Below are 14878 nucleotides of genomic sequence, written 5' to 3' on the forward strand. Positions count from 1 at the left end.
TTTCCAAGGTGTTACCCTGCATGTGCTGCTTTTTACTTTAAACCAGATAGAGCCATTTACATCACAGGGAGTTTATGAGGAACAGCTCTTGAGGTGTGATTTGCTACTGGCTTTCTTTAACACAGAGTAATACTAAAATGCTAACAGATCAAAATGGTAGTATTTACATCGACAAAATGTAGAAAATAGATGCAAACAAGTAATTTATTAGGAGTTTGCTTATTAACCTCCTGAATGGTAAGAGCTGCATCAGTTCTTGCAGAGACTGGGACGTGTGGTGCTTGAGGGAGTTTACCTAAGGAATAATGTTTTGACACGCCTGGCAGGTGTATTGGTGAGCTTTCTGAGGTGGATAGCTTACACCTGTGAAAGGGATGTGTTTGCTTTCTCCCTTTTTTTTTTTATTTGGGAATGGTTGCAGCTGTCAGCCTTCCTCTAAATTCTACCACCCTAGACAGCTAGTATTACTGCTGTGCAAAACTCCAGTTGCACTTTCTTTGTCACATGCATTTTGGGATGGAGTCACCTGGTAATTCTTATTGACTTCCCCGAGAACTCATTTGCAACACACAGTCATTTTAGGTACTTGACAATGATTTGCTTGGTTATTATTTTATTTCAATCAAATCATATATTGCATGTCGCAGCAAATTGAAAAGATTTCATAAACACCTGTTCCAAGCTGTGGTTTTATGAGTTAAACTTAGATCTAAAATATTTTTAACAATGATTTTTTGTTATCTGTGTTTGTTTTTCTTCTTGTTTCTTAACAGAACTTTTTTTTTTTTTAATTTGCTCTGTTGGGATCTTTCAATTCCCATTAAATACATAGGATTTAAATATAAATTGAGAAATAGAGATGAGCTACTTGTTTATGAATGTTAGGGATCTCAGGTGATGGCCACCTGATTTTTTTAATGTTATATTATTTTTATATTATATTTTATTTTATGCTATATCTTTAATTGCCAGATAACATTATTTGCAATTATAAGTGATGAAGGCAGTGGGTCCCACTAGTGGCAATTACCTGCAACTTGTGCCCAGTTTGCATTCTAATCCATTGCTAGCAAGTGTAGTTCATTTTTTATATAAATGTCATGTGTTTCAAAATTTGTAGTCCAGTAAGATATGCTACTTTAGAGAACATAGGGACTTACAAAATCTTATGCTTTAAAAATAAAGGGAAAGGCTTTCCAAGTTTTCAAGCAGTTCTTTGCAGAGTGAAAGCAAATTATGTACACATCAAGAAAGCGGCGTATGATAGACACTAAGAAAAACCTGGAACACTTCTCTTTTTTTAATCAGATAGTTTGAAAATGTCAAATAAAGGCTATGTTGTTCTTTTTATTTTAAATAGAAATTTCTCAGCAATACGTAGGTAGCAGGAAGAAAATGTTCATGGATTGTTACGTTATAGTCACAGTTTCTCTTATTTCTCAAAATGCACAGATGCTGTGTCATTTGAAGATTTAGAAGTCACTGCATTTATGTTTTAACGATCAATGGCAGCTGTTGATCTGAGTCATTAATGAGATTTTGACTGCATCTGCATTTAAACCTTGTATATTCTACAAGAGACAGAGTATGCTTGGAAAATGAGATTTGTGTCATGGTAATAATAAAGAGTTTTACATGCTCAAGCTGAGAGGATTCACTCTCCTGAATCCTCTGCTCTAGCCTGTGGAAGGTTACACAGTACAAACTTTCTGTTAAATGAGAAGGGGCAGACTGAGAACTCTTGCTGTGATTTCAAATAGAGCCCTTTGGTCTATGAGCACATAGAAAAAGGCCCCTAGGTGAAGGTACCTGCCACTTCTATGTTGAGAGTAAAGTAGTAGGAAAGTCTCTTCAAAGTGAAAAGTGATTTTGTAGCTCACTCATTTATTAAAATGCTATCTATTACTTACTTTGAGGGCAGCAGAGTGCCTTGAGAATGACAGATTGAGTGCATACAGTGTCACTTGGGGGATGTTTAATATAATGTCATAGATATTTGGGTACATAGATATTTTCTCTTAAAAATGGCCAATAATGACCTTCCCAAACAATGTCCCAATTGTAATTCTGTTCTGTAAAATCCCTCCTTATAATTAAGTGTTCTTGTATTTTTTTTTTTAAGGTTGTAAGTATCAGTGGGTTTCTGTATCAGTAATAACTTGCTTACAGGTTAGTAGAGAAAAATATAAATCTTTTTTCAAGCTACAGAGTGAATTTCTAACAGGGTTTGCCTTCTTGCACACTGCCTTCTCTGATGTATGTATTTCATTAGCCTTTCTATCCTTTCACTCAGAGACTTGTTCTACTTCACATTCTTGGTAAATTGTTCTGGTTAATTTCTCCTTACCAATAGGCTAAATTAAATTCCTGATATAACAAAAAGACAGAATTTTCCAAATTAGAAGTGGGTGAATTTCTGCAAGAAAACAGAGTGAACCATGACAAAGTTTTCTTGTAGAAGTGCTATAATGTTGTATTTAGTCCTGTTGAACAAGGAGTAGTTATAGGCACCTCACTGAGTCCTTAGTAAAGCTGTATCTTTTTCAGGTGATTGCTAATTACAGTCTGAACAGGCTAATTGCTGTTGCAAAGCCCAAAGTACTGCCCATTAGGACATGTGAGAAGTAGCTTGGAAGAGCTATAGGAGGATGCTGACATGTAATTGTTTGCAGAATGTTGGGACCAACCTACTATTTCAAAGATCTCACTTTTGTGAAGACTAAATCTGTAAATTAGCCAAGACATTAGATAGAGAAGTAGCACACAACAAAGTAACAAATAAACTAAATACTAGCTTTCTTTCAGATACTATACACCTGCTACTGATTTCTGGTAAGGCAAAGAGTCACAATCATAACCACTGCTTTAGAAAAAATGTGCTAAATCATCCAAAGTCATGAATAACGGTTGCTTTATAGGTTATTCATTATTTGGAGGAGTTTTCTGTGTTGGAATTTGGCTGTCATGGACAGTTTAGGAACAGATACTACTTCTAATTTGGCTAGAGAAATTAAGTATGATGAGAGATAATGTTAAGGTTGACAAGAACAATAACGTCTTTTTGTTATCTCTTTCAAAAATTATCCAGTGCTGAATAAGATTATGTCTTCATCCCATTTGTCCTATACGTATCTTTGATTTGGCCAAATGCCTGCTCTCAGTTCTTCAGCATCATCGTCTCATTTACAGTGGAGAGCTTATCCTTTGGCTTTTGACATACTACGTTGCAATTGCAGCCTGTGTTAGCATTAAATCTTGCCACTTGGGCACCGCAGAACTTAATAACTAGTGAGAATTAAATGATTTCATACAAATAACTACAATTGTAGCAGACTCATTCCCTTGGAGAATTTATGACTGTGATTGTGATTCTCAGTTCTTTATGAGCTTGGTAGAGAACAAAATATCCATAGCCCAAATGTACCTTACCTCATCATGCAGATGTTGAAGAACTCAGACTGTAACATGTTTAGGACTTTTGCCATCTCTACTCCTTCATCCCATGTCAGGAGTTATGCTGGGAAGTCACAGAAGTCTCTTGTGATAATGGTGTCCATTTGCATCCTCTTCTGGTGAGATAACTGGCTGCTTCCTACTTTAAGATCCTTTGGAAGAAACAAGTTAGCTAAAAAAACTGTTCTTATGTCTGAACACTGACAGTTTTGAAGATTAGGAGAAGAGAAATGAAGAAGAATAGTTCAAGAAATAGCTCTGGTTACCATGAACTAAAAACCCAATGAGTTTCATAAACTAAGTAAAAGAAAGATCCAGAATGCCTAGTTCAGCAGTGGTTCAACAAATTCTTATTGCCCCAGAGATTGCTTTGCTTTTTCATAATTCCTCTTACTAGCAATGATAATATCAGGGAAAACAAACGAACAAAAATCCTGTGTAGTAATTGTCCGCTGCATAGCATAAGAGGACTACTCTGTAATGCCCCTTATAAACTTTAAAATTTAAAAGACCGACCAACCTACCTGGTTAGATAACTACTGGCTAAGAGCAAAATCATTATTTCAGGCCTCATCCTACAAACACCTTACACATGTAAGTAGTGAATATCATGGGATTAATTATATGGATAAGGGTTGCACATCTGGGCCCTTGTACATTTAGAAGTCCTGAGCAGAGGCTGATTTTGAGATATGAGTAGCTTTGTGGAAGCCATTACAAATGTGATATTACCTACATTTTAATATTGGAAAACTTTAATGTTCATTCAATATCAGACAGTAGATGTGGACAAAGGAAATAATAACAGAACATATTCTATACAGTAATACCCAGAGTTAAGTTTATGCTGCGACAGTAGAAGCAGAGAATTTGTTATTATTTTTGTTATTGCTGGGACTCTATGGTTTATTTTAGGACTAAAAAAAAAAAGGTATATATGCATAAAGCATATATTTATGTTAAATACAAGTTCCATTTATAAGTGTACTTAAGTATTAGTTATGTTTAGACTTATATTAAGTATGGTTAAGCTTTTTCAATTTTTTAATCATTTTCTTGGAAATGTGGCTTATGTCCTGATGAAAACTACAAAATAAAAAAGCTGTCCTTTACCATTGGTGTCTTCCAATCACACCATTCCTGATTGAAATCTCTGAAAAAAAGGAGCTTTTCAGCCTCAGGAAAACCAATTCAGAACCATTAAGCATAGCTCAATCTCCTGTACTGAGTGGAAAAAAAAAAAAATCACTTTTGGATTGAGGATAAAGCATAGTGTATGCCAAATCCCAAATAAAGTGTAGAGAAAGCTAGGAGCAAATGAAAGAGTTTTGCATAGAATTGAATACGATTGTGTATATTATATAGATAATGCTGTGATAGACTGGAGAGCATAAAACTCAGCACGCCTTTATTTCAGTATGCTCAAGAGCATCCCTAAGTTTCACCTCTGGTACTGAAGCCTAACTTGTAATTGGGTAAACTTTCCAGGTTTGGAAGGTTCACTTTTTAGAAGTGCTGACAGGGGTCTTGTAACATTCTGCACATTCACCTTTTTATCATTTTAAATAGGCATGAATTATCTTTTCTGTTTTGAAAAGACATTTGCCATAATGGAAGCAGATGTGATATACTTCTCATTGGTACATCTTCCAAAACTCATTTTCAAGTATATGGTGACACCAAACAAAACAGTGTGCCCTTTCTTCTGCTGAGCTGCTAAAATCTATCCCAGCCATATTTCATTCCATGCACATTTCTAGCTAATCTAATTGGATCTGAACTTCTAACATGAGAAGATTGTTTTCATGGTAAGAGAAGTGTATTTGTCCATACCAGGCACAATGTATAATAACACATACTCAATATGAGGTATAGGAAAAAAAGCACAATACACTGTTTTGATTTCATATGCAAAACAAGAAGATAGCATGCATTTGTGTAACATGAATGAGGTAATGTTATTGTGGGAAATGTAATTTTGCATAACCATAATTAATTATTTTATCTTTTATTTTAGTAGTTGGCTGACATTTATGCTTCTTTACTAAGAAAGGGAAAGTAAATTATTTGGAATTGTTTTCAGTAATTGTGTAGATTTTTCATATGAAAATACTATTGGACTTCAGGCCACGCTTTTTAGCTAATGACAAAATTTAGACCAGAGGACTTGACTTGAAAAGGTAGGTTGGCAAACTTGAAAAGGTAGTATGGGCATCTAGGTGAAAACTTTTTATTGCAAAATAGTGATAACTTAGCTAAATCTACCTTCCTGATAAGACATTCTGCTACTTCTTTCACAATATGAAATATTGAGAAAGAAGCTAACTTAAAATGAAGTGGTTGTTAGTAAAAAATAAAATGGACAAAATATGGCTGGAAATATGGTATTTATGCAGCATTAGTATTATTTGCATTTATTTGCATTATTTGCATTAGTATTATTAGCATTAGGGTATATTTTTTGCATTTGTGTAGTACTTAATAAGAAAAGTTACAATACACTCTTTTCCCAGTAGGTGGCTTTCAAATTAAAGGTATTTCATTGTTTCATAATTGTGGAATTCTTATCAATGAGAATTAAGTCTTAATTGGTATGTGTATTGTTCTTAATCTTTTAAATTTTTATTATCTTGAGCTCATGTTTGTAAATACTCATAGGCCGGAAACACCTCTTGTATTCCTGTGACACCAGCAGTACTCATACTTTTTATCATCCCACATAATATAGGATCCATTTGTTCTAGGCTTTTAAAATTAAATTCCTTGTTTTTGCTAAGCAGCCCCTCCTCTTTTGCTAATGAACATTGTACTACAATAGCATACTTACGCCAGAGTGTGTTCAGTGCATGTCCTGTGGACTGGATTCAGCCTAAAACCAGTCTTGCAGACTAACTGTAAACCCTCAGACATATCTAAACCATATGGTGAGTGCAATGTGGATGTCTCAAAAGACACGCTGACACAAATATGTAATCCACATGGTGGTTTGTAGCGTTGTGCAGGATATACCAGCTCAAGACGGGAATGGTAGAACATACACTTTTTATGCTACTTCAATATTTTTTCCTGGAAAAAAGGAGAAAATAATCATAGGACCATGTCTGATTAGTGAGGCATGCATCTGAAAGCTGAGAAAAAATGAACAGAACCAAAGCAGAGGCAATTCATAGAATCATAGAACAGCCCAGGTTGGAAGGGACCTCAAAAGATCATCTGGTCCAACCTTTTGTGGCAAAGGGAGCCTCAGTGAGATTATCTAGCACCCTGTCCAATTGCATCTTGAAAAACTCCAGTGATGGAGGTTGTTGGAGAAGGAGAGAAGACATCTTTCTTTGTAGTAGCTAGTCACATCTTAGCTCAATTGGGGCTGCCCATCTTCTCTCAAGTATTATCCCTGGGTCAGGTATCTTCACAGTCTCTCTGCAGTGTCCATTTCGTGAGCACTGTCTGAATTCAGCTTCTCTTCAAGGCAGTTACGTCCCTCCAGCATTTTGTTCACCTAGCCATCCCTACAAACACAGCTGTTCTATGTGCCCCCACCCCCAATATCTTCACTTACTTTCTAGTAACAGGTTTTGTGCTGGGTAGGTGTCAGACGAAAGCAACCGTAGCAGTTAATTGAACCTCTATAAAGATACCAGTATGGTTTATCTCCCTGCTATCTAGTTTAATAGCTTCTGTTGAATGAGACCTGTGACAAGTTGGTTGAATCTGAATCTTTGAAAATTGTAGGTGGTTTCAATGCTATATAATTAAATTGGCTTTTAGTATAATACCAATAATAATAAATAGACTACTACGATTTTCCTCCAAACCCTCTAACAGATACTTATAAAACTTAAAGGTTTTCTCCTCCCCCAGCTTTGAGAATGTAATGAAATTAATAACAGTGGTAGTAAGAATTATTTGAGAATACTGTTCAAAATCAACGATCCTGCTTCTACCAAGTATCTTTCACACTCTCTTTTTGATTCAGTTTTCAGTTAACAGATCTGATTTGAGGAAAAGCTCTTTTATGCTTGTGCCTATCATTATTTACTTTCACTGAAAGTCTTCATATAAGAAAGAACTAGGGAAAGAAAAGCTAATGAATTAAAAAGAAATAGTTTAAGAACAAAAAGGGGGAAGAAGAACACCTTATCTCGCTGAGCAGCAAGACAAGCAGAAAGGAGAAAAAAATGTGGTAAGGAAACTGTGGAGAATAGGAAGCATAAGAAGAAAAGTGTCTCTTTTTTGGAGACATTGCATATGTCTTCCAGCTGCAGGATGTGAAGCAAGATGTCAACAGCATAGCTGGAGGTTAAGGTAGGGCTTGAAGACAATTAGGACACATGGAACCAATTGTATAGCTGCCACAGAAAAAATGTATTTGGTTCTGCATCTAGAAATTTCACAGTTGCTCCAAACACATGCACAGTGCTATATAGCTTATGGCAATGGTTATACTAATTGACAATGGGTGAAAAATACAGTCAGCTAACTGGAATGGAGTGGGATGGAATACAATAGAGCATACGACAATTATTATGCAAAAGGGAAGACCGAAGTCCTAAAACTAGGATTTTGTAGGAGATACTAAGACACTAGGGTGGTAAATGGATCAGAATAGCAATTCATTATTACACAGTCTCCCTCCAAGACTGCCTCTTTGAACAGGAGTTAGCAGGGCTCATTGAAAGAGCTTTAAACTAGATTTGAACGGGGAAAGGGATAAAACCAGGCTCGCTAGAGATAAGCCTGGGAGCAGCACGCCAATATTTGAGGGATGGTGTGCTAGCAAGGTCCTTCGGTCTGCCATCTCAGTGGAGGTAGGGGATGGAGATCCATGCAGCAGCAAAGATGAAAGGGTTGTGGATGTGTTAGAAAATATGAAAGTGCCTGAGAATGGTTATGTAGGAATTAGGACTTCTCCCCACAAAAAGGTGACAGGATCAATAGCCCAACTGAAGTGCATCTACACCAGTGCACGCAGCATGGGCAACAAACAGGAAGAGCTGGAAGCCATTGTGAAACTGGAAAACTATGATATAGTTGCCATCACGGAAAATGACTCGCACAACTGGAGTGCTGCAATGGATGGCTCTAAACTCTTCAGAAAGGATAGACAAGGAAGGAGAGGCAGTGGGGGAGCCCTGTATGTTACAGAGAGTTTTGATTGCCTAGAGCTTAATGATGGTGACAATAGGGTTGAATGTTTGTGGGTAAGAATCAGGAGGAAGGCCAGCAAGGCAGATATCATGGTGGGAGGCTGTTATAGACCACCCAACCAGGATGAAGAGGCTGATGAAATATTCTATAGGCAACTGGGAGAAGTATCACAATTGCTAGCCCTTGTTCTCGTGGGGGATTTCAACTTACCAGATGTCTGCTGGAAATACAATACAGCAGAGAGGAAACAGTCTAGGAGGTTCCTGGAGTGTGTGGCAGAGAACTTCCTGACACAGCTGGTGAGTGAGCCAACTAGGGAAGGTGCCCCATTGGAAATGGTTTTTGTGAACAGAGGACTTGTGGGTGATGTGACGGTTGGAGGATGTCAGGCATAGCAATCACGAAATGATAGAGTTTTCAATTCTTGGAGGAGTAAGGAGGGGGGTCAGCAGAACTGCCACCTTGGACTTCCAGAGGGCAGACTTTGGCCTGTTTAGGAGACGGGTTGACAGAGTCCCCTGGGAGGCAGCCCTAAAGGGCAAAAGAGTCCAGGAAGGCTGGACATTCTTGAAGAAGGAAATCTTAAAGGCACAAGAGCAGGCTGTCCCCATCTGCTGAAAAATGAGCCAGCGGGGAAGAAGAGCAGCCTGGCTGAACAGAGAGCTTTGGCTGGAACTAAGGAAAAAAAGAGGGTTTTATGACCTTTGGAAGAAGGGGCAGGCAACTCAGGAGGACTACAGGATGTCATGAGGTTATGCAGGGAGAAAATTAGAAGGGCCAAAGCCCAACTAGAACTTAATCTAGCTACTGCCATGAAAGACAGTAGAAAATGTGTCTATAAATCCATTAGCAACAAAAGGAGGGCTAAGGAGAATCTCCATCCTTTATTGGATGCGGGGAGAAACATAGTGACAAAGGGTGAGGAAAAGGCTGAGGTACTTAATGCCTTCTTTGCCTCAGTCTTTAATGGTAAGACCAATTGTTCTCCGGGTACCCAGCCCACTGAGCTGGAAGACAGGGATGGGCAGCAGAATGAAACCCTCATAATCCAAGGGGAAATGGTTAGCAACCTGCTGCACCACTTAGACACACACAAGTCTATGGGGCTGGATGGGATCCACCCAAGGGTACTGAGGGAGCTGGTGGAAATGCTCACCAAGCCCCTTTCAATCATTTATCAGCAGTCCTGGCTGCTCCCCTAACTGGAGAGGTCCAAGTTGACTGGAGGTTAGCAAATGTGATGCCCATCCAGAAGAAGGGCCAGAAGGAGGATCCAGGGAACTACAGGCCTGTCAGTCTCACCTTGGTGCCAGGGAAGGTTATGGAGCAGGTCGTCTTGAGTGCCATCACACAGCACGTACAGGACAACCAGGTGATCAGGCCCAGTTAGCATGGGTTTGTGAAAGGCAGGTCCTGCTTGACTAACCTGATCTCCTTCTATGACAAGGTGACCCACTTAGTGGGTGAGGGAAAGGCTGTAGATGTTGTCTACGTAGACTTTAGTAAAGCCTTTGACACTGTTTCCCACAGCATTCTCCTGAAGAAACTGGCTGCTCATGGCTTGCACGGGTGTACTCTTTGCTGGGTAAAAATCTGGCTGGATGGCTGAGCCCAAAGAGTTCTGGTGAATGGAGTTAAATCCAGTTGGCAGCCAGTCACAAGCAGTGTTCCCCAGAGCTCAGTATTGGGGCCAGTTCTGTTTAATATCTTTATCAATGATCTGGATGAGGGGATCGAGTGCATCCTCAGTAAGTGCAGATGACACCAGGGTGGGCAAGAGTGTTGATTCTGCTTGATGGTAGGAAGGCTCTACAGAGGGACCTGGACAGGCTGGATCGATGGGCCAAGACCAATTGTATGAGGTTCAACAAGGCCAAGTGCAAGGTCCTGCACTTGGGTCACAACAACCCCATGCAATGCTACAGGCTTGGGGAAGAGTGGCTGGAAAGCTGCCTTGCAGAAAAGGACCTGGGGGTGTTGGTCAGTAACCGGCTGAATATGAACTGGCTGTGTGCCCAGGTGGACAAGAAGGCCAATAGCATCCTGGCTTGTATTAGAAATAGTGTGGCCAGCAGGACTAAGGAAGGGATTGTCCCCCTGTACTTGGCACTGGTGCGGCCACTCCTTGAATCCTGTGTTCAGTTTTGGGCCCCTCACTACAAGAAGACATTGAGGTGTCCAAAGAAGGGCAATGAAGCTGGTGAAGGGTCTAGAGCACAAGTCTTCTGAGGAGCGGCTGAGGGAACTGGGGTTGTTTAGCCTGGAGAAAAGGAGGCTGACAGGAGACCTTATTGCTCTCTCCAACTACCTGAAAGGAGGTTGTAGTGAGGTGGGTGTTGGTCTCTTCTCCCAAGTAACAGGCAGTAGGACAAGAGGAAATGGCCTCAAGTTGCACCATGGGAGGTTTAGATTGGATATTTGGAAAAATTTCTTCACCAAAAAGGTTGTCAAGCATTGGAAGAGGCTGTCCAGTGAAGTGGTTGAGTCTCCATCCCTGCAGGTATTTAAAAGACATGAGTACGTGGTGCTTAGGGACATGGTGTAGTGGTGGACTTGGCAGTGCTAGGTTAACGGTTGGACTTGATGATCTTAAAGGTCTTTTCCAACCTTAATGATTCTATGATTCTATGTCTCAAGGGAAAATGCAAACAAAACAAGCAAAGCATAAAGTAATCAAATAGTCAGAGATGGGAAAAATCTACTTCCAGGGAACTTTTCTCCAAATTATTTTTAGAAGTGTTGTCATGAGACATGGCACACAACCTCTCTTTCAAAACTTTTTAACAGTTAGTCTGCATAAGATTACCAAGAATATCAAGAGTTGTAAGTGCCAAGTTCTTCTTTGAATCTTGGTGAGGTCTTGACATCAGTGACATCCTGTGGCATTGAGTTCCGTAATCTAATTGTGTTGCATTAAAAAGTATGTCCTTTTATCAGATTTGGAGCTACTGCTTTTCACTTTCACTTAGTGTCCTTTTGTTCCTGAATTATGAGATGCAGGACTACAGAAGCTCCTGATCTATTTTCTCTTTGCCACTTACCATTTTTATCCTTTCATCATATCCCTCCTTATTCATCTTTTTTTCTAAGGTTAACAATTCAAATTTTTTTCAGTCTTTTCATATGAAGGCTTCTCTATATGCCTAATTATCACAATCACTCTTCTCTGAATACCTTCTAATTCAGTAATATCTTTTTTGTGATGGGGTGACCAGTACCTCACGTTATTCCAGAGGAAGGAAAATTGATTCATATAATGACATTATGTTTTCTTTCTTATTCCCCAGCTTTTTTCTTATGCATCTTAACATTTTATTTGCTTTTTTGACTGCAGCTGCACATCGAACAGGGCTCTTCATTGAGCTGTCTGTAGTGAGGCCCAGGTGTTTTTCCTACGTTGGTGCTCTTAATTGAGATCTCTGGTAAAGTGAATGATTTGTTATAGGTTGTTTTTTTGTTTTTTTTTGTTTTTTTCCACCAATATGCATTGCTTTGCATTTAAATAAATTATTTTCACCTCTTTTAATATGACCCATCTGTCTAGGTTGGTCAGTTACCTCTGAAGTTTCTTGTTTTCTTCAGACTTGGTTAACATAATTTTTTTGTGTTATCTGCAAATTTTGCCACATTGCTGTTCACTCTTTTTTTTTTTCACATTAATTAATATATTTTGAACACCTGGTCCTTGTATGGTGCCTTGAAGCACCCTGCTGTTAACTTTTTGCTATGATGAAAATTGACAATATATATGCATTTTTTTAATCTTTGAGAAAAGTTTTGCTTCATTTTCCATCATATCCCAAAATGACTTAGTCTCTAACTGATGTGGAGACTGAGTTAGTCTCTTGAGAGGAATATTGTTCTTGCCACATTTATTTTGTGACTCTAACAAGGTTAACGGCCAGATACCTTCACAATTAAAGCTAAATGTTTGAGAGACAACTATGCTCTTTGTGACCACAACTATGGAAATTAAGGACAGAGGATGGAAAAGTAGTTAATTCATTCAGTATGTTTGGCAGACACATTCAAAATTAAGATGGAGAAAGCTTTTAACATAGCAGTTCTTAACATTGTCTTGGTGAGAATCCTAGAAAACAGGAATCTAATCAGTCTAAACAGGCAGAGGTGTAAAAGTCTACTTCTTACATTCAAGACCTTGTATGAAAATAAGGAAAAAAAGGAAACTAGTGGTAAGGTCTAAGCAGCTGTTAATTTTCCAGTGTTTCTTTCAAAATCTGATATGAACCAAGATATTTTAAGATTTGGAATCCCCATAGTTCTTGTGGAAAAGGGGAAAGGCAAACCTATTTTGAGGCTTTATATGTCCTGACATCCCCTAGGCCTGCTTATTTCCTGCTATCTCTCTCTCTTTCTCTCAAGTGTTCCCCATCCTCTCCCTGAGAGAGTCTGTCTGCTTCATCAACCCTGACTGCCTACAGTATGCAACAGACTCCACCACCTTTCCTCACGAAGAAGATTGCTTGCACAGAGGAAGGCTCCTCAGACTGCTTGGGACACCTTGCACAGATGCATGCCACTGCCTTGAATTCAGAACGGACACTAAAAGAGATCCTGAACATATTGGTGGAAATGTGATCAGCCACCTGCAACTCAGATCCTACCTGTTTGGTAAAAGAACTATAAGGACAACTAGAACTTCTTGTGATATTGCCAAAGTTTTTTCTGAAGGAAATACAGTATTTTCCATACCATAGTCCACCCAACCCCAAAACAAACTATTTTGGGTGAAATGGAGGTTGACAACAGGTATCAAGTCTCTCTTTTCTGAGCAAGCCTATTAAAATGCTAGTAACCTCTCTACAACTAGTACTGGAACCTAACAAGATTTGAGGGTAGAACATGGAATATAATCTATGGCTATCTGTGGACCAATGATACATACATATATATATGCATACACATGTATATCTGTGTGTGTATATGAGTATATATACTATATATATTATTTTTCCTAGAGCAAGCTATTTTGATATAGTCAAATATAGGAAGCTGAATTATAAGAGAGTAACAGTAAAACTTGCCACTATGACCTTTTTTTATGTGCACAGAAACACAAAATTATCAGTATAATATAGCACAATCAAAAACTTAAATAGAGTTTCTTATTTGAAGGAAGAATAGGAAGAAAACTTGGTGCTCTTCACTTAATTTTGGAAGGTTCTAAAATACCACAGTGCTTGTGCAGCATAAGAAAGTGACAGGGATAGAACATAAATTGTACAGTCACACCTATTAATGAACATAATGTTATATTAATGATACTTTTGCATCAAATATGAGAACAGAAACTGTACTGTGTGCCACTTAGTTAATTTAGAGGGGAAAAATGTATACCAAAAATATGAGCTCACTGCAGTGAACAATTCAAAGCTGAATGCTTTTCACAATATATTTGCAAAATAAGCAGCAACATAATAAAAAGTTACTTAAGTCTTTACAGTTTGCTAGCCAAACCTAAGAAAACTACCTAACGTTAGGTGATTGAAGACTGAGTTTTGCAGAAACAATGCGTATAGAAAACAGTGAGAATACTGTGCCTGCTGCTGGCTTCGTACTGAAAATATCTGTGCTTTGCATTTGCTGTGGGTTAATATATCTCTTGAAATGTGTGTGTATTCAGATAGTATTAAGAGATAAATATATGCCTTTTTAATGGTGCATTGCCATTTGGGAGAATATCACAGAATACTTTTCAACATCTCTAGGAGGCTGTCACTCATTAAAAGAAGCCTGTAGCCCACTATTTTTCATGTAAACCCACCATGATAAAATGTATCAATAAATAAGCATTAAAACGCTGTCTGAAATAAATCCGTATCCTGATAATATTCCAGTGCAGAATCGGCACATTTTTTCACAGGATTTTTTTTTTTCTTTTTCCCTAGAACCTATATTAATGTGAACATAGAAAAGATTTATCAGTGCTTTTCAGGCAGGCTTCTTGGTTCCCTCCTTTCCTTAAAAGGCTGTGCATCCACATGCGTTTCCCCACACTTTAACAGGATATTAGAACCCATGAGAGATGCTGCATTTTTCAAATGGAATGTTTTAATACCTTCCCTGCCCCCATCCTGTTAGTGCTTGGTAATGACTTCTTCTTGGGGAGTGGTATCAATGGTTATAATTTGAATGTACAAGATGAGAGAAGCAACACAGTAGGAATAAGCTGTGAGGGATTATATTGGCTAACACACCTGTTTGTTTGGAAGGTCCTGTTTCATATCCTTAAATTTGTGAAAAGAAACCCATCAGC

General features: G+C 38.4%; 1 protein-coding gene across 3 annotated transcripts in view; it reads left to right on the plus strand.

Annotated features, from left to right (window-relative positions):
- PCDH9 (protocadherin 9) overlaps positions 1 to 14878 on the plus strand; it is a 711092-nt gene that overhangs the window by 170629 nt on the left and 525585 nt on the right. The window contains exon 3 of one of the 3 annotated variants that reach the window (XM_072850107.1): positions 12985 to 13200. The exons of the other annotated variants lie outside the window; for them this stretch is intronic. Within the exon in view, the coding sequence (XP_072706208.1) occupies positions 12985 to 13005 (21 nt within the window). The 3' untranslated portion in view covers positions 13006 to 13200. Of the gene's footprint in view, positions 1 to 12984; positions 13201 to 14878 lie in introns of those variants that run through there. 3 annotated transcript variants of the gene reach the window in all.

The sequence above is a fragment of the Ciconia boyciana genome, chromosome 1 (genome assembly GCF_034638445.1).
Source record: "Ciconia boyciana chromosome 1, ASM3463844v1, whole genome shotgun sequence".
Lineage (NCBI taxonomy): Eukaryota > Metazoa > Chordata > Aves > Ciconiiformes > Ciconiidae > Ciconia > Ciconia boyciana.